The sequence below is a fragment of the Anastrepha ludens genome, unplaced genomic scaffold (genome assembly GCF_028408465.1).
Source record: "Anastrepha ludens isolate Willacy unplaced genomic scaffold, idAnaLude1.1 ptg000157l, whole genome shotgun sequence".
NCBI lineage: Eukaryota > Metazoa > Arthropoda > Insecta > Diptera > Tephritidae > Anastrepha > Anastrepha ludens.
The window spans coordinates 4,665-28,675 of NW_026530074.1; the positions used below are offsets into that span (position 1 = coordinate 4,665).

General features: G+C 35.4%; 1 protein-coding gene across 1 annotated transcript in view; it reads left to right on the forward strand.

Annotated features, from left to right (window-relative positions):
- Positions 1-429: 429 nt before the first annotated feature.
- Positions 430-24,011, forward strand: part of LOC128871225 (protein lap4-like) — a gene marked incomplete at both ends in the record, with an annotated part of 29,573 nt that continues 5,991 nt past the window's right edge. The window contains 7 exons of the mRNA XM_054113313.1: positions 430-540; positions 3,781-3,960; positions 7,391-7,549; positions 7,903-8,101; positions 8,283-8,371; positions 11,224-11,478; positions 11,594-11,932. Coding sequence (XP_053969288.1) covers positions 430-540; positions 3,781-3,960; positions 7,391-7,549; positions 7,903-8,101; positions 8,283-8,371; positions 11,224-11,478; positions 11,594-11,932 — 1,332 coding nt within the window. The remainder of the gene's footprint in view (positions 541-3,780; positions 3,961-7,390; positions 7,550-7,902; positions 8,102-8,282; positions 8,372-11,223; positions 11,479-11,593; positions 11,933-24,011) is intronic.

The window sequence follows — 24,011 nt, forward strand, 5'->3', positions numbered from 1 at the left end:
CTTATTTGTAAGTGTCCTTATTTCTTTGCTCTATTATATGCACATATTTTCATATAAACATACGAAAATGCATATGCGCTTTTTTGTATACATAACACATCTGAAAAATCATACCTGAATCGCCGAGAGCACTCATTGCATGGACAAATAATTCTATATTAATAAACTTCATATCCAATGCAATTACTTAAGCTTTTATTAACAGTAGGATTAAGTTATGAAAGTCGATATATTGTATTTTGTAAATATCACCAACAATTTCCACCCACATCATCAACGATATTCATTGAGCTTTTTTTTAAGTTTATCAAAATTACTTTTTTTTTTGTAAATTGTAAAAAATATGTATCAAAATAATGTAAATATAATTTCACATTTATACTGTAGCCGGCACATTTGTTCAATCGTACCATTTTATTCAAATTATAGGAAGTTATCTTACCCAAGAATCAAGGATCACTTGGCTTCAGCATCATTGGTGGTACGGATCATTCGTGTGTGCCGTTTGGATCACACGAACCGGGGATATTTATATCGCATGTGAGTAATCAATTAGTTTAATGTAAACGTAAATATTATATATGTAAATCCCTTAATTTGAGCTCCAAACTGTTAAGAGTTTATACTTTTTTTCCTATACTTTGTTGAGAGTAAATGAGGTTAGGACTTTAACCAATTTCAACCGAAGTTTTTCACTTGTATCTCATACTGTAAAAGTAAAATTGTTGTCTACATCCTATTACTATAATCAACCCAACAGTGAAACAATTGCACCTTTAATTGTGCATCCCAACTGGAGTTTTAGACACAGAATTGTTTCTAACTAATAAACAAACTAAATAAAATACAGTCTGTCTAATAGATGTGTGATCGCCATAACTTGGAAACTATTTGACCAATTCGATTCTAACAAACTGCATTGTATGGGCTTATAATATTTATTATACGTAGTATTATATACTCATTGAAAGTCCCTACCATTAGTTAGAATGCCTTCACATCTTCAAATCAAACTTTGTGTTAATTTCTGCGCAAGTTTGCCTTCATAGCTGTTTGACCGTCCATATTTGTTTACAATTGAGTTTTTGCTTAACTATTGCCCAAACATTTTAAATAATTTTGGTAGATGCCTGATCTATAAAGGCCAATCCAACAATTCAATCCCAATTTGCTGTTTACAAGAAGACACCAATCCAAAGCATGGAAGCCGAAGGTGTGTAGAGGGGACGGTAATAATACTTTTGTTCACCAAAACTACATTCAAATTGACGGTAAACACAAATAAATGGGCAAATCCTTTTTTCGGAAAAGCAGTTTCAAACATAAACCTTAACTAGAAGGTTAACAGTTTGTTGAAGTTGTTGATTATCAGCAGTACACCAGGACCGACGTATGCAACTATTTGAAAAAAAAAAAAAGATTCAAACGTTAATAGCAAGTCAAATAAAGAAAACATCCAATTTTCTCCATAAAAAGTGTATCTCGTGGAAATGTCGAATTGAGTCCGAGCTTGAATTGGAAAATACCTAATTTCAGATGAAAGAGAAAAGCTCAATCCATAATAATAATGTAAATGTGAAAGTGAATTTATTTGTTAGTTATGCTTTAACTGGTCAACCGATCATAATGCAATTTTGCACTGCTGTCATTTGGCATAACTTGAAAGACAGGATTGCTTTTATCGCGGTTAAACAAGGAGGCGCAGCATCTCCCCTACATATTGAATTGAGCTAACGAATGCCTACAATTTGGTCAAAATGCTATACGCAGTTGTGTGAGAAGACCCGTATTCCATTTCAAGATTTTTCACGGAGGATTTCTTATTATTTTGAATGAAATCACCCATTTTCGATGTTTTCTGGGGATCCATACCGTGTACGACTATCGAATTAAAATATTTTGGCAAACTTGCGTATGGGATAAACAATCATTATCATCACACACATTTCGGCCTAATATGACAAATTAGTAGAAAATTCATTTTTAAAGCCCTGCTTTAGTTATTGGTACTATTTTTTTCATGTACCGCATAGTATTATCAGCACTCAAGTATATTTCTACCAATAAAATTAAACAATTTTGACCTATTTGGCATGACATTTTGTGTGGAAATAAAAAAAAAAAACATGGATATTCCTAACAGTAATAGCGCGACTTTAACTATTTTGTAGCTTAAATAAAATTACTACTTTTGATATCCAGTACCTCTTTGTGTTATTTAGGTTAGCTATGCAATAATTTTTCAGATTATCTCACAATTATCCGATTTATAAATATCAAATACAATTGATTTCAGATTTCGGTTTCCCGTGCCAACATTACACAGAAAATATTTAAATTCACAGCCTTAACGTCAACTATTCATTACAGGCATTTGGCGTAATACAAGTCGCCCTCATTCGTATGACAGATATATTTTTTTTAATCGAAAATCGATTTTTTTTATTATTAACTAGTTCTTATTCCAATGTTTTTTTTAATTAATTTTAAGAATTTTTATTCTTAATCTCAATATAAAAGTGATTTTAATAATTAGTTTACATCAATATTCTAAAATAGAAAGTCCACTGGCCCACCCCTACTAAAGGAACTTTTAGCCTGCGCTTTGTATTATGATAATTTTTATAAACTAAACGTAGTTGCATATACATACATGAGTACAGATGTATGCAAATATAATGCATTAAACTCCATACTCATAAGAAATGCATGCGAAATATGTTAGCAAAGCTTATGCAATTCATAAGCTATTAAAAGTTGGCACCTGATCTTTTATTAAGTGGCTCCCTAGTATGGCATTAAGCTTTGACTGATTTTTAATTTTAAAAATAAATTTACACAAACAATATACGCGGAGGTAACATTGCAGTAAATCGAACTGTCTCAGGTCAAGACTAGCGCATAAGCAGCGCTGTTTGGTACCATACTAGACTATGGTTGATATTTTTCAAATAATTTTTTTAATTATTTTTATTTCATTCAATTGCAATCATTTTGCATCACTCTGCATCTATTTTCCATTTGGTGTGACCGCAATGACCTCAGTGACACCCAATGTCACGAGTCGCAGCTGTCATACTCTGCTTCCAACGGCAAGTACGAAACTAGTGTTTTAATGTGTATGTCCTAGAATTTTCTGGGGTATACGTGGATGTGTTTGTGGGTGCAAAATGTTTTAAAAGTTTCGACGTATACTAGAGACTCCTTTCGTTCGCAGTCATTTCTCTTTATTCTTTTAATTTCGCGCATATACATTATTCGACTTCATTTACATTTGCCAGAGAAAATATGCGCAGAGAAATTGTAGTTTTAAATATTTCATCTCCTATTTTTAATAAGCGGCATTTTTCGTTGTCACCTCCACTTAGTCTTTATGCACATACACACATATACCCTTACTCAATACATTCATACATACATACGTAAGTACAACAGCAGTGGATAATAACCGCTCCCACTTCTCCTTCGTTTAGCTGTGCTTTGGCATGCAGTGAAGTTTTGCGCTGGACTATGCTGTCATAAATTGCACAAGTGTTTACTAAAGTTTTCATTTGTTCATTCCACCTTGCGTAGGATTGTCGCTTTCAGCGTAAATGTAAATGAACAAATGTTCGTAAAATGCTGTTAATGCTATGCTAAGTGATGGCAAAACGCTGTTAATCTCAAAAGGAAATTTAAAGGCTACTACATTATACCCTAATTAAAATTATGTATTACTAAGATTGTTCAATCAGGTTGGCTTTATGCTTGTTTTTAACAAAATTATTATTTTAATTGCAGATTGTGCCTGACGGTATTGCCCATAAATGTGAAAAACTACGAATGGGTGACAGAATTTTGAAGGTGAATGACGTGGATATCTCGCGTGCTACCCACCAGGAGGCTGTAATGGAGCTGCTGAAGCCTGGCGACGACATTAAGCTGACAATACAACACGATCCATTGCCCCCTGGCTTCCAGGTGAGCATTTTGTCTTTGACGAAGATGTTTTTCTTCGCTCTCACAAGCTACTTAGTTTAAGCTTCACTATGCTTGTAGTATAAATAATTTCATAAAAAAATGCAAATATGCATACTTATAATATCAATTAATATCCCAGAGCAAATTATTGTACAGAGCAGATTCGCCAAAACCGCAAAACAAATTTAGCTTTTATAGCTTGTTTTTTCACAGTTAAAAAATACTTACACCTTTTTCCTTTTTTAATTGCAATATCCAAGTTTGAGGTAGAAATTTTACATACTGAGGTAAGCCGCTTTTTGTTTCGATTATTCACTAAATGTCTTCATAAATGTGTTTAAAATTTAATTGATTTTTGTTAAGTTAATGGTTGAGTTCAGTAAGATTGAAAGCCGAAGGCCGATCAAAGTTTTAATTAAGTTTTTTTTTTTTATTAATTTGTTTTTGGTTTTTTTTTATTCCTTCATTTTTATTAACGTGTTATAAAGGGGTTTTCTGAATTGCATGGTTTATACTGAGGACTAAACCGAGTTAGAATTCGAAAATTTAGTTTTAAATGTTACGTGTAATTAATATCAGTAAGGTTTTTATACACCTTAGGAAAAGTCGAAGAAGAAAGTCGGTTAAAATGTTTACTAGTCTTTGAGTGTGAGAATTCAAGTGAAAACGAACAATTTGCACAAAATGCAACACTATACATACCTACATAATTACATACGCATATTTGTATAGTACGTAGTCTTCACTTATTTTTCGCACAATTATTTCGAATATATTAGAAATTCACCTATTCTGCATCTTACTAAGAATGGTGCAATTTTAAAAAGAACGTTCAAGTGCATGTGCAGACAGGAGAAATTATATTTATGCACGTAGACTAGTTGGGGATGCGCAAGGGACTCAGCGAGCGAGTATCTTGTATAAATATTATATGTCACTTTAACTACAGGGTTCGACAAGATAAGCGTTACCTATTTAACAGACCAAACATTTCTTGTTTGATGAAATAATTTTTTTACTGATTGATAAAAATATATGAAAATTTCCCAATTTTGAGAATTTATGTACGATGTACGATGTGCAGAAGTTGGTCACTTTCGACCAAGCGCAACAATTAGAGTAGAATGGGGTAAGATAGGTCATTTTTTTTTGGAGAGCTCTTGCTACGGTGGTTTTGCACTGATTTTGAAAAATAAGCAAGATTTTGAAAGGTTATTTATCTGCTAACATTTTGGTTATACTGACTTATGTTTGGCTAAATATTTTGGAAGCTGCATTCAAAAGACAAAGGTACTTTTTTTCGATATTTTCAAAATCGGGGGGCACGATAGGTCACATATGTTAGGGGAAAAGAACAATGTGCATGGCTTGGAAATTAACGTTTTAACCTTTATTTATAGAGTATGAGCACTGCATATGTTATAAAAGTTAGGATTTTTTCATTAATTCATCACGCAAGCACGTAATGTTTCGAACGGAATTTTAAATTGTTTAGAGGCTGATCGAACACTAGCGCGATCTCGGACTGCCGCGATTGCGTTTTTTACGTCCTCTTCACTTCGTTTCGGCGTTTTTCGCACATAATTACGCACCATTTTGCTGCAAAAACAATTAAAATTTATTTTATTCAATTAAAAGTAGTGACCTATAATGCCCCCAGACGCCTGACCTATATTGCCCCCAAGCACATGTTTTATGTTAGTGTCGATATTTTTTTTAAAAACAAAAATATCAAAAAACTAACACATTATTCGTGTTCAGCATTATTTTCTACGTACAATAAAACTCACCTGAAAAATATTTACATACATTAAATGCACTGCACCGTAGAATAAAAAAAAATGCTATGTCGGAGAAAAGCTCACAAAAAACTAAACGTCGCCAGAACTAGGATAACTAATCAATGGTGACGGCCGAAATGACAGTCGCGAACGTTGTTCCCCACCACGTATTCAATTCACATAAGACGAGTGATCTCTGCAAAAACAGTGCGACGAAAACCCCACCTACCTATTGTGCCCCCATACCTATCTTACCCCATTCTACTCTACTTTACTCCCTCGGGACGAACTGTTTCTTTTGCAGTTGCGTAAGATCGACCGTCGTAGCCGAATGGGTTGGTGCGTGACTACCATTCGGAAGTGCACGGGTTCATATATCCGTCCATGCAACACCAAATGATAGAAAAAGTTTTGAATTATGCAGCTTTTATTTGCACTCACTTGCTGTACGTATGCTGAGCCAGCTTGGCAGATCTGAAATTACACTGACCAGGACCAAACAGCATATAGACAGGTCTTAAACGACATTCGTCGGAAGTCTCCTACCACCTCTTAAACTCCCGCCCCCTCGACTTCCGTTATCGTCATCCAACCAACACCCATCGCAGATGAAGAGCTTCAACTCCCTCGTGAGTTCCGCGTCATCTTGGCACAACTGCGTTCAGTATATTGTAGCAGGTTAAACTCTTATCTATCCAGAATGGACCCGGACAGACTCAACATATCGCACCCTAAATACAAAAGGGTCGCAACTCAAAATTTTCCACACTCGAGCTTGACTTGTTTACAGTAGCACAGAAAACAAACTATGTGACATATCACGCTGAAATTTGCCATGTTAGCTTATAACAGTCCTACCAAAAAACAAAAAATGTATTTTTGCCATATGTCATACGCGGACCGTTTTATTGATAACGTCTCGTTCATATTTGAGCAGAAGGTACATTTTGAGTTGTGACCCTTTTGTATTTAGGGTGCGATATGTGTGGCATGTGAAGGTACTCTGCACGAGGCTAGTCACCTATTCAACAGCATGTTTCTTCGCCCTACCATTAGATGGGATAGATGATGTTGACCGGTGACTACACCGTACTGGCGGGGCTTGATGAACTGCTACAATAGCAATGAGGACACCAATAGCCCGTGTATATTTGGTAACGCTTAGCTTGCCGTACCCGGTATTGAATTTTTAATCACATACTAACTATTTAAGATGCAAGATTTAAAATATTTCTCAATATTCAATCCAAAGTACTTTAAAATCTTATCTACTTCAGTAAAATGTTTCCAGCACTCTTAAATCACTCCTTTTCCGGCATGACAGTGTACTAGTACGAGTACATTTTTGTATCCTATACTTAAGCATTACACAAATAGTTTATTATGTTTTCATTTTCTTTGCGCTATCGCGAATACAGAAGGGAATTACGTAAAATACTCCGAAATTTATACTATACTTACGCTTTTCATTTTTGCAAAATATTTATTTAGCTTAAACCGTTCACTTCATTCCATTCGTTATTCCTCCGTTTCCAAAATACATCCTTCATTGTTACGTCCATACATATTTACCATGTTGCAAGTGGCAGTGCTTTTGAAATTATGCTGCTTTCTTTTTATTTATAACTGTTTATTATTATAAATCACAGGAAATCGTCATTAGTAAAGCTGAAGGCGAACGTCTGGGCATGCACATTAAGGGCGGACTTAATGGTCAGCGCGGCAATCCAGTTGATCCCACCGATGAGGGTGTATTTGTGTCGAAAATTAATTCAGTCGGTGCAGCGAGACGCGATGGAAGGTTGAAGGTATGTATTTCTATGGTGCTTGTGTGAGCTGCTTATACTCGTACTATGAATCTGGTTGAAGAAACTTAAGCAACGGATTGCAATATTTTGACCTTTAAGCGAACAAAGGCATATTAAAAAAATATTTTTTTTCATTAATTTGTGCGAATAGCGGAAAATTGAATAAAAATTGAAAAATACTTTCCTGTGAGTTTGTGTCTAAGTTTACGCTAAAATGTTTCCTTTTTTGTGGCATTTTTTTTTTTTTTTTTGGTTGTTTATTGAAACTTTTCAATTTTATGTACTTCGTTTTCAATTATTGTTAATTTGTATTTGCACTAAATTTTATATTTTGTTTGTTGCGTGCATTTCAGGTTGGTATGCGTCTTCTGGAAGTCAACGGCAATTCACTGTTGGGCGCCTCGCATCAGGACGCAGTAAATATTTTGCGTAATGCTGGCAATGAAATCCATTTGGTCGTGTGCAAAGGGTACGACAAATCCAATTTAATTCATTCCATTGGTGCAGCTGGCGGCATGAGCACAGGCTTCCACACATCAAGCAGTCGACAGGGTACGTATGTGGCATTTACGTGCTCTACTATGTCGCATAAATTACATATGCATACATAGTTACTACTTTGAATTCTTGAATGATTATGTGCTTGTTGTTCTGTCAGAAGGAAAATTTAAAATTTAGATGTCGTGTTATTAAATATAATTTTTGTTTTTTATTTATTTACTTTGTTCAACAGGTTCTCGTGCTTCCGAAACAGGCTCTGAACTGAGCCAAAGTCAGAGCATATCGAGCTTGGATCGCGACGAAGATGAACGCATACGACAAGTGGGTATAAAGTATAAGGAAGATAATACATAATTATATTTATTATCAAAGCAAACAAAATTAAATGAAGCCTAAAATAATTTACACTCCCATATGGGTTGCCATGCATCATTATTTTATTGATTCACTAGTTGGTGCCCGCGTTTTCGCTTGTATATAAAGTGAAATAATTAATGCATTTAACACTCATAAAATACTCACAAAAGACAAATAATATAAGTGCTAACAGCAATGTCAGTTGTTCTGTGGAGTAACATTGTGGTAACATTAACGACTTAACATTATTCCCTACACTGTTTCTCCATGATCTTTACATATTAGTTATTGAGCAGAAAAATCAACACTAACATTAACATTAGCAATTATTATATGCATACTAGGGCGGATCGATTTAAAAATCGCTCATTGCTCGAACTTTTTAGTTTCTTTTCTCATATAAAAGTCAAAAATGGTGATATTTTGAAATGATTGTTTGGGAAACCCCCCAGGGGAGTTCCAGGGAGTATGCCACTGAAGTGGGTGGATCGGCCGTCCAAAGTTAGTGGGGGTCGGTCATACATTTGGACTCGATTGGAGCACTCTAAATGGGTCAAAGTGGGATTTTTCGTTCGACCCAAATTGGGGGACATCAGAATTCGTTTTAGAGGTATGGTTCCTTCGGCTAAGTTTCCTTTTTTGATCCCTAGAATTCGATTTTCACAGAACAATGGGCGATTTTTTTGCCTTGCCAAAAGACACTAAAAGTTCGACCCAAATTGGGGGACATCAGAATTCGTTTTAGAGGTATGGTTCCTTCGGCAAAGTTTCTTATTTTGATCCCTGGAATATGATTTTCACCGAGCAATGGGTGATTTTTTTGCCTCCGCACAAATCGACCCGGCCTAAAGCATACATACCACTATGTATCCCTACATCGCTCTTCCGTCACGCTGTATTCTGTATGGTGAAGTCCAAAATAAACAAGACTGAGTTTCGAGTTTATTTATTCAAAATAGTCCCCTCTGGCCTCGAAAGAAAAGCCTTTCGAAAGAATGTTTCAGGTAATTGACCGGAATGTCCTTCAGGACGTCGGTACAAGCCTTTTGGATGGCTTCTTCATACGCAAACCGTTTTTCTTTCATGACCAAATGCTATTTCCCGAATAGGTAGATGTCAGAGGGACCCATATCAGGCGAATACGGTGAGATATTGCTGGTTAAAATGCGATTTCTAGTCAAAAAATCAGCCACAAGAGTGGATCGATGAGATGGTGCATTAGCATGTAATAAGCGCCAGCTTCTTACTTCGCGGTATTCAGGGCGAATTCGACGAATGCGATGCAACAAATGTTCAAAACGCCAAGATAGAAAATTTCATTGACGGTTTGGTCCGTTGGCACGAACTCCCTGTGGATAATTCCCTTGGAATCGTAAAAACAAATGAGCATCGACTCATTGATTTCTCTAAACGCGGGCGAACGTGGTGGCTCATCCGGGGCCTTCCATTCGGCACTTTGACGCTTAGTTTCAGGTTTACGTTTCATCACCATTTTCAATGTTGTAAAGGAAGTTCTCATATTTTCTCGTCTCTTTAATGAGGTCTTTCAAATTTTGTATTCTGAGTAATTTTTGGTCTTCAGTTAACTTACTTGTGTGGAATGAAACGTGCAAAGATCTTTCGTAAGGTCAAATGAACAGTTAAAATGCGATAAATCGATGTTTTGGAGATATACAACTCCGATTCCATGAATTTCAACGATGTTTTTGGTTCATTTTTGACAAATTTACGAACAATTTCGATGGAGTTTTCGGTGATTACTGATTTTTGGCGGCTCGTATGTTCATTGTCATTTATGTCCTCACAACCATCTCTGAAACGTGTAAACCACTCATGAACTTTGGCACGAGATAGACAATCGTCACCATAAACTTTTTTCATCAATTCAAATGTTTCGGTAAAAGTTTTACCGATTTTAAAACAAAATTTGATATAACTCTTTGTTCGAAACAAATTTTTGTATCGATGACACAAACATACTAACACTTTAGACGTAATAACCTCACTTCCACTGAACCGAATGTCACCAATCTTTCACTGGAAGCCAGCTAGGGATTTAACTTCCAACTAACTTACTAAAAAGATGGCGTTATCAAAAACATTTTTATGACGACAGTCTTGTTTATTTTGGGCTTCACCTTGTATGCTATTAGATTTTATAGGATTTTCAAAGTCTTGAAGTTCCATTGCCTAAGACCAGAATCCATAACCAAAATTCAAAAAAAAAAAATAAAAAAATAAAAAAATAAAGCTTCTGTGTGCGAACAGGAAAAAACGCCTTTCAAAATATTTATAATACATATAAGTATAGATATAGGTTCGAATCTCCGCCTCTCGGCAGACAACGGCAAACCTCCCAGCGTATTTCTGCCATGAGAAACAGCTCCTCATAAAAACCATTTGCCGTTCGGAATCGGCTTAAAATTGTATTTCCCTCCATTTGTGGAACAACATCAAGACAAACGCCACAAATAGAAGGAGGTGCTTTGGCAAACTCCTAACCGAAGTGTACGTGCGAATTATTTATTTATTTTGTAGATATTACATATTATTAATGGCCCCTACATCTATCGTGGCTAGTGGATTTTTCTGTAAATATTTTTAAAGAAGAAATGTTGGTGAAAAATCTTTATGACTCCAGATATAGCACAAAATTAAGAAAGAAAAATGTACCTGGTAGTGACTATAGTGATTGATGGCCATTAATAGTGTTTGCTATTGCTTTCAAAAGAGTAAAATAATATATAATAATAAGTAAAATAAGTATATTTGTTAAATACAATTTCAAATGTTCTAATTTTTTCAAAACTTTTAAGGATTTTGAAGTTTTTGCACCGAAAACCGAGTTGAATAACGAACGATCAGTATTAGCATCCGTGGCGGCATTGGCCCACTCGCCCACCATTCCGCCGAGTGCAGGCGCTTTGCCACAACAGCATGCAACTGAAAGTGATACATCCAAAATCGGAGTCGTTCCACCGCCACCACAAACTCCTCAGGATGCGCTTGCCACGTTTACAAATGTCGAAAAAACGTTGGTACAAACAAAGGAAAAGAGCACCCCGGAGAAGGTATTAAACTAAATAAATCTCGCTTGAGTTCATCTACATTTGTACATATGTGCATATTTGTTAACCCTTACCTAATACTCATACAATTTTTTATTTTGTTGTCTGTTTTGAGCAGGTGCTTGAAATCGTTCGTGCTGCTGATGCATTCACCTCAGTTCCACCCAAATCACCAGCCGAACATCACGATCAAGATAAAATTCAAAAGACCACAACGGTCGTCATTTCGAAACACACGCTCGATACAAATCCGTCGACTGGGCTGGCTTCCTCACCCCCAGCAACACATTCGTTACAAGCAGCGTTACCAACGGTCGGCACAACCACGACGACGACCACAACAACACCACCGGTATCACCAGGTCTGGACTCGACAGTTACTACAGATGTGGCCTCGGCAAGTCGCACAAAAGCGGCCACCCCACCACCCCAACAACAACAGCCACAACAGCAACAGGTATGTTGATGACATTTTATACACTTATTGCATTGTATGTATGTAATTAGGCGTTACCTGCATCCCTGTAACATAGTCCTTGTGTTGTCATGTGCGTTTCGAACGATAACATTTACTCAGTTCTTTGTGTTGAGTTCATAATCATGTACCCCACCAAAGCCAACGCCATCACCAACACCAACACACGCACATACATGCATATTCATACTGAAACAGTTCTAACCAGCTATTAAATTTTTCAATTCTTCAACATATTTTTGATTTTTTTTTGCATTTGAATGTTATTATATTTTCTTACTTTTATCTATGTTGCTAATCTATTTTATAGAAGGGATTATGATGAGCAAAACTTTAACTATCTTAAAAATGTATTAGTACTTGTAAACTGAAGAAGATCAATCATGTGTACATGAATTTTATTGCCATAACAAATGCATTCGCACTCCCAAAGATATCTACATAGGAACATATGTTTCAATTGACAAGCCTGTGTTTGTTTTTAAACTTAAGCCTGAAGTGAATTTATCATTGTTTATTTTGACTATTGTCTTCGGAAATAAATATTTTTGTGCTTGTGTGGGCTTCCAATCGAAACATACATAAATTGTATGTAGCAAGTTTACTAGAAAAATGTGTAACAACCTAAAGTGCTTCGATCTGTGTGTTAGGTTTATGAAAAATGCTTTTATTGTTTGCAAATTAAATGTATTTTGTTTTTGTGTTTGTGTTTGGTGGCTAAGTTGTCAAAATCAGCTGAATAATCGTGAGGTGTATTATATGAAAATAGAAAACGTGAATTAGAAGCAGTTCAATTTGTAGTGCTTGAATTGTTTCATTTTTGTTTTTGTGAAAATTTAAAATTCGTTCTATTAAATATTCAATTAGAAGTATACAGTTCAAATTGTAATAAAGGGTATTTTAAAAAACGGGTAGATGTTTTAACACGTAAAAATTTAGATTGTTTCAAGTTTCACTATTATTATTCAAAAGAAATATACATATGTATGTGAAAAATTTACATCATTTGAAAATTTTTCATCAACCTTTGAAGTGTCGACTCATTCGGACGATTAATTTCACAAAAAAAAAAATCAAGAGTTTTGCGATGTGTTTTTTTTAAAGGTCGACCATTTTCATAATAAGTTTGAATAATTTTAATGCGTTGTTCTAACGTGTAAAATTCTACATCTGTCTACTGGACAAGTGTCGAAGATGACATAAAAAGACGTGCCGTGTACGAATTATTCACTTCTGACATCTAGGCGTTACTTTTGAAAATTTATTGTGCAATATATATTTCACAAATACAATAGTTTCACAAATTCTCACTTCAAATAATAATGTACACTTGTGAGTCACATACAAATGAGTCACTGGCTAGAAGAGCTCCAGATATCCGGGTATAGAGCAGTGCGAGTAGCTCGATTGGTTGGTTTAAGTAGTGATTCACCCAGAATCCAACTATTCCGCACTATTTTGTTGCCACATTCTCGTTACCAACTTGTTTAAAGGTTATTTATAACGTTATAAAATACGTCTTCTATGTCTAGAAATCTGCCATGGTAAACTGTTTGCTTACTAGAGACCCCTCTATTGTTGGGATTACCTCGAGAAGCGCTGTCTCCGTAGATTTGCTTTTGAGGTAAGCGTGTTGTGCAATTGATAAACTAGAGCTCTCCAGCGAGCTTTTAATGTCTAAAAACCATTCAAAAGTTTTTAAAAGGAAGGATGACAGACTAATTGGCCTAAAGTCCTTCGCTGATTCATGTCCCCTTCTACCTACCTTTGGTATGAAGACGACTCTTAACAAGTTTCCAGCTATTTGGAATATAACCTAGGTTTAGACACGCTTTGAAAATTTCCATTAGGCATGGTAGAATATTATCAAGAGTTTCCTGTAAAATCTTGGGAAAGATCCCGTCAGGGCCTGATTTGAAAGGTGAAAATGATTTGTGACTATTACATCGGCAAGCTGATGTGGGTCATGGCGGCTCCGCCGGATTCTCCCAACATCGCTATCGTGAACGCGACATCCCGGAAAATGAATGTGTAAAGGAAGTTCTAGAGATTATTCTGTCGTAGATGTCAAGTGCCATCTGGCTTCTTGGCCCAAGAAGCTATTGAATGATCTTTGGACAAAATACGGCTGAGCCTCGCAAAGTCTCTGGTAGATTCGACCGAAGAACAAAAATCTCTCCAGCTCTCTCTCTTGGCGGCCTTATTTGCCTTCTTGTACTGTCTGCGAATTTTTCTGTACAGTTACCAGTTAGTTCTCAATGGGTTTCGATACGGTAAGGGTGGCTCCAGCTCGTAAACGATCAAGCTGTGATACGAGAAAGAATTTTGGTTAGAGACCCATCATTTGTCTACCCTTACTGAACTGTTTTTGGACCCATTTTTGAAATTAATTGTCAGGTGTGGCAAGTCCAAATTTTATGTATTTGGGATAATGGATGGCTCAACAAGAGATGTCCACCATTAAAAGAATTGGATCCCAAGAACACTAAAGAATAGTTTAACATGGTTGTTCATTGGTTATGGTGTGGGGATGTTTTACATTATCGGGTCTTGGTCCTATTGTACAAATGCAAGACAAAATGACTGGAATTATGTAAAAAAAATATTGAACCTTGGTAGGAAATTACTTTGATAATATGCCGCTTGCATGGGTTTTCCAACATTATAATGATGCCACACACTGTTCTCGGGCACCAAACATTAAAAAAAAAACACTTGAGTAGCCAGCTCAAAGCCCCGACCTACACCTTATAGATAATTTGTGGGGAATCATTAAGAGAGCAGTAACTGCGAGAAAACTGGCAAATAAAGCTTCCTTATGGTAGATTATCCGGAAGAAATCGCACAAGGCCACTCCACGCCGATGCCAAGATCTGCTGCACTCCATGAGTAAACGATGTGCGGAAGGGCACCCCGTAGAGTTTCGGTATAAGGGGGTTTCAACAAAATATTAGCAGCGCAAGGAATATAGTGAATCAAAATATAAATAATTTTGTAGTAACATACATTTTTTTCCGGATGACTTAATTATATGGACTCAAAATATGCGGTGGTGTTTTTTATAAAATGCGCTTTTTTGGTCATAGTTAGTATTGTTCTACAGAGTGACTTAATTGTATGAACACAAGTGTAAGTAAAGCGAATGTAAAAACAAAAAATAGCCGAGTGGGTTGTGCAAGCGCGCGACATTTGTATTGCAAAGGTTTGACTATTTATTTATTTTTGTTTAATTAAAAACAAATTTTGTTTGTTTTAATTTTGGCCTTTATTTTTAATTTTTTTTTTAAATTTGTTTTTATATATTTTTAGACATATATACCTATGTAGTCTGAATTATATTTTTATAAGGAAATCAAAAAAATTGAATAAAAAATAAATAATCAAAACTTTGAAATATGTCGCGCTGCTATTATTGTGAACATAGATGTATATAGATATGTTATTAATTTTGATAATCTACCCCCTTATGCGATACAAAAATTAAATCAGCTGTTTTAGTTAACACCACCTCATGTGATCTCGTCTTGATTTTTTATTTTGACTCCTGTTCAGTTCGTTGCAATATTTCACTAATATTCATTTTGTGCCATAGTGAAACATTTTTCATACTTATTTGCTATAGGTTCTCTCACTAATATTGATTTTGTGCCATAATGAATTTTTTAAAGGCTATTCGATGTACTTTATGTTAAAAAAATTAGAAAATCTTCAAATGAATCAACTTTCCCTCAAATCGTATACTTGTATATGTACGAGTTATACATACATGCACGAATTTGTTGTTTTTCTCTAAGCCACCCCAGGCATGGCTCCACTGAACTGAAAAAAGACTTTGTTTAAATCTTATCTACATTAAAACGCTACTCAGGGCAATGCCTATGTCTACAATGACTGTGTGGTTTATGCTGAAAACAGTGGACGACGTAAACGCAATCCCCTGTCAGCTGTTACGATCAAATTAATGAGAACCCCATGTAAATGAAAAATTCCTTCCTTCCGTATCGTAGTATCGTAGATTTTATTTCTCGATATTTAAAAATTCCCGTAATACCCTGTCAGCTGATTGCTCTCTCACCACACAGTGTTGCCAAGCAGGACATTTCGAAATCATTTACAAAATAAACTTAAAAAAATTATAATTTTTAGTAAAATAACTTAAAAGCACTGTTGAATAATGTTAATTATAGATAAATTTGCATTTCTTGGTTTTTGGATTTGGTTTATAAAACAATGAAAAATTGTAATTGATAACGCGGATGTGTGAAAAAGTGTGTAAACAAAAATATCAATGGCAACATTGTGTAGATACAACCAAACACAAACCGATGTAGTGTGTAAATATGTAATTAAAAGAACGCAGTTGTTCTCAGGGGATGAGTTTTTGTGCTCGTTAGGGGCTGCGGTAAGGGACTGCGTACGTTTTTCACTGTTTTCAGCATTAGGCGTAAACAACACTTGTCTTCGTTTTCTACCGCAATGGTAACCGTTATTAGACAGAGACAGAATGCACTATTTAAAGACAATAAAAAGGAAAGGAAACCAGTTCACGACGAGATGTAAGCTGATTTTGATACAGGGACGATAATGGTTCAGAAGTATTATTTCAACCTAAACCACGTTGTTTAAATAACAATAAATTTACATCGAACTACAAATCTAATTGTCATTTTATAAAGTCTTTGTAACAAGCAACCAATAAATATGTTCAGGGGACCTATTTAAGAGGATGATTGCAGGCGAAGAAATCCATGCAAGTGCGGAAAGTTTTTAACTATCATTCACCTGGGAGTGAGTAGAAACGATTTTTCACAAATGATTCAAACAGCTCCGACTTCGGTTAAATATCCTCTAGGTAGCAAGCAAACATGTTTGAACAAGGGTCGAAGTGAAAATACCATGAGAGGTTATTTCGTCACGCTTGTCTCGAGGCGCTCTCAGGATTTACAGTATCTGTTTACCAGTGGGTGTTGCAAGTGAATGCCTAGCTTGAAGCTTGCGACGCTCTATACAAACACTCTAGGATTTCGTTGTACTTGGGATTGTGGTCCTCTACATAAAAACAATTACACCACAAATCCTCGGATGAGATTCGGCCTTTGTATGACGACTAAATTAAACGCTCTAACGATAATGACTTTATGATATGGCGCAGGAATGTCCGGTCTCTTAATTAAGAAGTTGTTGTAGTTGTTGTAGCAGCATGAACATTCCCTATGCTTGTTTGGCGAATGTTGCTGAAGTTATAGTCCTTACCTCTGCCTGACCAGTTAATGTCCCTGCGTATAAAGTCCGATCGAGTTTTTTGTAGGAAGGCTATGAGTAAACTCCACCATTAATGAATCAATGGAACTTATTAGAATGCCTTTCAACTTGGTAAATCTACTATCGACCAGATTTGAACAATATCTAGGAGTATTTATCAGTCAGTAAACAATAACCATATTACTCGCCTAATAATGGAAACTTGTTCCTCAAAATATTCTTCATGATGATCAATAATACTTTTACTTTCTCTTGAACTAATTTTCGAAGCACTTTGTCCCGTTAAGATTTTTAAATTGTGTGGGATCGAACGCGAACAAATCTTTTTTATCGCAAGATGACCATACAAAGTATTATTGGTGCTGGTCATATTAATGCCCAAAAATGCGGCAATCTCGCGGAATGTGACACGGAATCGGAGCGAACAAGAGAAAAAATTCATTGTACCAGTTTCTTTGTGGTGCTAAGGGATGGTGCTTCCTCGCAGAGTACGATGTCTTTAGTTCATCCATGCATTCTTGTTTTGTTAATCCATGTCGAATATTGTGAAAAAAATCGCCCGAAAGTGTTCACGGTTTAATTCCATTGCCGGCTTAACTCTGGTTTGCGGAGATAAGCTTTTAAAGCCACTGCAAACAACACTAGTATGGCTCACATATCAAAACGTTCCAGAAATATAAATATCAACCCTCGAATATTTCGTTAGATAGTTAATATGGTTTAGTAATAAAAAGCGGAACTATCTTGTAATATAATATATTAGTAATTGCATCGTGGTGTGTGCCGTCGTTATTTAAGTGTAAAAACGAGTAAAGAATATTTGGGGTAATGAAATGAATTTTGTTTCGTTTTGTCCACGTTTTTGCGAAAGCATTTATATAAGTTATACTATGTTACCAAATTTCCTAAAATTCACATATACCCGCTTTGATTATCTCGAATAACTGGCAATGAAAAAAAAATGTAAGCCAATCAGAGCGAAGAAAAGGTTATACTTCAAGGGATGACTTCAAAACGTGAGAAATTTCATTGACAATACGTAATATTATTTTTTTGCGTATAATGATTGATTTGATGCGATAATTCTATATGCAGGCTTTAAATTAATGGGTTTTTAAAAATTAAGCTAAAAAAGTATAAAGTAGGCTTCCCGTTTTTTATTTCAAATTCAAATATGGTCACAGTTATAATTGGACCCTTTGGAATCGCATACATTTTGCTTATTATACAGATTAGAAATATCCTTTAACTACATTTTCAAAATCAATTCCATCCTTTTGCTTCCTTCAAATTCAGGTTATCGCTTTGTCGCCCAATAGGGACTGCTTAAAAGTCTTGAATTCTGAAATACGACACTAGTAATTTATTTTAGTAGATTCTGCTACTTTTTAAAAAAATGTCAAATTTTTTATTAAACAATTTTCAGTACTTTTTGTTATACCTCCTGCTTACCGGACTGATATTGGGGCATATCCATAGTTGAAATTAAGGCAAATATTCTGGGGATAACGTTGAAGAAACTATCAATGTGATAAAATGCAAAATGAATGGTACAAAAATACTGTACTAAAAAGTGAAAGTTAAAGGAAAACGTTTTCAAAGATTAAAAATAATGTAATCCTAAATGATGATCAAACAAGAGGTATTTAAAAACCATCAATGCAGAAGTATTTTTGAATATAGTAAAAATATAAAAATATGAGCGTCTTACCGCAGATTTCTATTTATTTATTACAATAAAATATACGTATAAATAAATATAATAGGACTATCAATAAGTTCGTGCGGTTTTTTTTTCGAAATTTGAAACTTTATTGACGTAAAATGGTTACAAATTTAATATTCAAAATATTGTCCATCGCTTACTACTACTTTTTCCCATCTTTCTGGCAATTCACGGATTCCCTTTGTGAAAAATTCGGTCGGTTTTGCCGCAATCCACGAATCGATCCATTTTTTGACTTCATCGTAATTACGGAAGTGCTGGTCAGCCAGGCCATGTTGCATCGATCGGAAGAGATAGTAATCGGATGGCGCAAGGTCTGGACTATACGGCGGGTGGGGTAGGACATCCCATTTGAGCGTTTCTAAGTATGTTTTGACCACTTGTGCAACATGTGGCCGAGCATTGTCATGTTGCAAAATAACTTTGTCGTGTCTATCGGCGTATTGCGGCCGTTTTTCTCGCAGTGCTCGGCTCAAACGCATCAATTGTCGTCGGTAGACATCCCCCGTAATCGTTTCATTCGGTTTCAGTAGCTCATAATACACAACACCCAGCTGGCCCCACCAGATACACAGCATAACCTTCAGGCCATGAATATTCTGCGCCGACGTCGATGTTGAAGCATGGCCAGGGTATCCATACGTTGCCCGACGTTTTGGATTGTCGTAATGGACCCACTTTTCATCGCCAGTCACAATTCGATGCAAAAAACCCTTTCTTTTGTGCCGTTGAAGCAGTTGTTCGCATGCCATAAAACGGCGTTCAACGTCTCTTGGCTTCAATTCATACGGCACCCAATGGCCTACCTTTCGGATCATTCCCATGGCTTTTAAACGTTTGGAAATGGTTGATTGATCAACTCCCAAAGTTTTTGCAACCTCTTCTTGCGTTTGAGCCGGATCTTGATCGAGCAATTCCTCCAATTCGGTATCCATGAACTTTGGCGGCGCACCCTCGCGTTCTTTGTCTTCCAAGCCAAAATCACCACTTTTAAAGCGTGCAAACCACTTCTGGCACGTTCGCTCAGATAGAGCATGCTCTCACCATAAACTTCCACCAAGATACGATGACTTTCGGCTGCTTTTTTCTTCATATTAAAATAATGAAGAAGAATTCCCCGCAAAAACACATTATTTGGCACGAAATTCGACATTTTCAAGTGTGGTAAAAATATTGTTGTTTACGCTTCAAATAAAAAACTTATACTGACGTTTGTGCCTTACGACAGTAGCTCTCCAATGAATGTTTGGAAATGTGGATCGATGGAATAATAATCAAGTTACGCCATCTGTTGTAAAACCGCACGAACTTATTGATAGTCCTATTACTATTTACATATAAAATATGACACTAGCAAGCACGAGGCCTTCGGCTGTAACTGTTGAAAGTAGTTTGCAATTAATCTCAAGTAATGCCAAATGGGTACCAACTAATAGGCGTTGAGGAAACATTAAATCTATAAATATTTTTGGCACTTTATACATAAAATTTAATTAATTGAATCGTTATTGGCTTGATTATTTTAATTTAAATTAATTTTAGTTTATTTTGACTTTTAATTAATGAGTTAAATAGTTAGAACAAAGTATTGCAATATGTTTACCTACCGAAATGTGTGAAAAAAAGTTTACTTGAACATAATTTCCAACGGGGTAACCATATACTTTTAATACGAAAATTTAGGTTAATTTAACTAATTTATTTTAAAAATATCTTAATATAACGTTAAGCGTATTAAAGGAGAGGTTTCTAAAAATGCTATGTATAATTCAGAAATGCTTCCGAAAAATTGTTACGTAATTTTAATTTTTATTATTACTACGGAGTAGGCGGCTGGAAAATTTATGCAGTTTACTGACCCAATACAAAGTGGCGATTCTAACTAAATGCTGAAAAAATAATGGAAATTCTCGAGTCGGACCGTTATATGTTGCGCTTATTCAATTGTGTAGGAATTGCCAAACAGTTGCCGTCAATTATGCCGGTGTTAATTTTACTCCACCTACTGCCGCCGAAGCCAAATGGATTGTGCATGACTACCATGTGGTTAGAGCCAGGGTTCGAAATTATAGGAGAGGCCTTTTCTGATAGCGGTAGGCAGTGGTAAAGCTCCGGGTACATTTTTTCCGTGAAAAAGCTCTTCATAAGATACCATCGGCCGTTCGAAGGCGGCATAAAACTCTAGGTTTTTCCATTTGTGAGCAACATCAAGACGCACACCACTAATTGGAAGAGGAGCTCGGTCAAACACCCCAAAAAAGATATATTCGGCTATTAATAGTTATTAAGTTTTATTAGCAACATTTTCTGGAGTCTTCTTTTGAAATCTGTATATAAAAAATATATAAATAAATAATATAAAAAAATTTTGCTCAAGGTGGAAGGAAGATTTATAATTTTTTCAAATGGCATCGTACGCCAATCAGATTAAGGTCAAAGTATAGTCAGTTTTTTTATTTAGTAAAAAGTCACCTTGAATAATCGAAAAAATTGCAGTTGTAGTATCTCTGACCGTGCGTTGAAGAAAAACGGTGCAACCGCTACCTTTCTTTTATATTACTTTGGAAAAAAAAAACAACAACAAAATAAATAGTATAACAATTGAATAAAGTGAATGAAATAAAGTACCTTTTCCTGGATTTTGTTTCATTCAATAGGCTTATCTTTCGCATCACTACATTCGCCTAGCCCCTTAAGAAATGAGTTCATTGAAGTTGCCATACATCTTTGGCACGAGAATGAAATTTATATTCCAAGTTGTACGAGTATCTACTCTTGCCATAAATTCTGTGACAAATTTTACAATGCATACGGCGAGAACAAATTCGCAGAAAAAAGTTCCGTTATTTTTGCGTGTTTTTAGTATGCAGTGTGTACTCATAAATTATACTTAGTTTTGTGGCGAATATCGCTTGTTAACAATGGAGTGGGGAGCTAGGGAAGATCGCATTGCAGTGATTGCATTACTGAAGTGTGGTAAAAGTGCAAGTGATATTTACGAATTGCTAAAAAATAAATATTTTTTTCCCAAACGTCTGAAATGATAGACAGAAAAAGAAGTGGTCGTTCTCGAGTAGTTCGAACCAGTGCAGCCATAAAAGTGGTTCCAGAAAGCAGAAAATCATGGAAATTACTGCATCAATCAGATCCATGTCAAAAATAATTAGAGATGATCTCCACACGAAAGTCTTCTGTCGCTCAACTGGTCATATTTAAACAACGCACTTGAAGAAAATTAGACTCGACAGATGCAAACAGCTTCGTTGGTGGCACGAGATCAAAGGCCATGGAAATATTATTTTCACAGATGAGAAAATGTACACTGACAAATGCTATGATAAAACTTCTAAAGACGCAAACAATGTTGTTCCAAGGGTTCAGTGTGGCCACCATCCAGCCTTCGCGACGGTTTGGTGGGGAGTGTCTTGTAAAGCCGCTACATCTCTTTCTTTCTGCGAAAAGGGGTTTAACACGCGGCCAAAAGTGTACCAGGAGCATGTCGTAGAAGACGTGGTGAGGCAGTTAAGCAGTATTCTCTTCAATGGAGAGCGTGGGATCTTCCAGCAAAATTCCGCTCTAGCCCATAAATCAAAAACCACCCAGCAGTGGCTAAAAAACAATATTCCTGAGTCCATTGGACTACTGTTTATGGTCAAAATTGGAGAAAATGGCCTCTCGCGAAGACTACGAAATTTGAAGAGTCATTGACATTGACGTCAATATCCATGGAAGCCGTGCGTGCTGCAATATCTGAATAGCCTAATCGTTTGAAGGCTTATGTAAACAAATGGTGACCATTTCGAATGAAATTTGAAATTTGTTTCTTTACCATTTACATAATTAAATGAAACTAACTTCGTTAAGCAAAGTATTACGATTTCATATCTATAACGGATTTAACTTGTAGATGGACTTACAATTTCTTACGACCCTCGTAATTTTATTTGAAATCTGCTTATTTTAACTGAAGAGAGCACCGAGTAGGTCAGGGTTTTTTAGCCACTAATTTTAGCACTTTCGTGTAGATCCGTTATTTATTGTACGAATAATAATAGAAGTCCTTAATTTTGTTTTTCGGTATTTTTTTATATTAATATCTACATTACTTAAATTTAGCAAGTTGTTTTTTGTGAATTTATCCGTATGTTTCAATAAATACACCTATAGAAATTTAAGTTATACAATACATACCTATATATAAATATATAAATGTGAAGAATTGCATACATTTTCTGGGTGTCTACGATTAATTTTAAGCTACTTATGTGCATGATAAAGCAGTTATAACCCTCCGCTTTGTATATATTTTTACAATTGGTTTTCATTTGGTTTGATGTGTAAAAACACACATACATACAAGCATACATACACATGGTTTGAAAAGTAAATGTAAATTTTTATTTTTTATTTACCAACTAAAAAGCTACAAAAGGTGACGAATTGAATTTCGTTTTTAAATTCTTGATTTTTCATTAAATAAATTGTTTGAAATGCTGCTCGAATATTAAATAAATATTGGTGTTAATTTGATTCTAACTTTACTCTATGTATGATAACTCTTCTTATTTTCGTTTAAAACAATTATCGATGTTTTCCTCTTGATTGATTGATACTCTACTCGCATCAACTACATGCACATTGCTGTAAATTACAATATGTTGTACAACAATTAAAGTATAAAATCCGATTTGACTTTGAATTAAACAAAAAAATATCTTTTCTGTTTCGTTTCTCTGTATTTGGTTTTTTTCATTCCAGTGCACAGAGCAAAATAATGCTTAACAAGCGGATGATTATAACTATAAGACTGAATATTTAGTTTAACGGTCATAGGGGACCGCGAAGGAAACAGTTCATATAGCGCGTGTAACAGAACATAACAGGAGAAGTGTAAAAACTTGGTTGCAACCAATAAAATAAAATAAAAATTATACCATATATACATACATACCTACATAAGTGCATATTTTTGAAAAAATGCATTATTAGTAACTTCCATTAGTTAATGGTATTGAGTTGTTGAGTTATGGTCGAAAAGAAAAAAAGTAATAAAAAGTAACAGAGAAGAAAAAA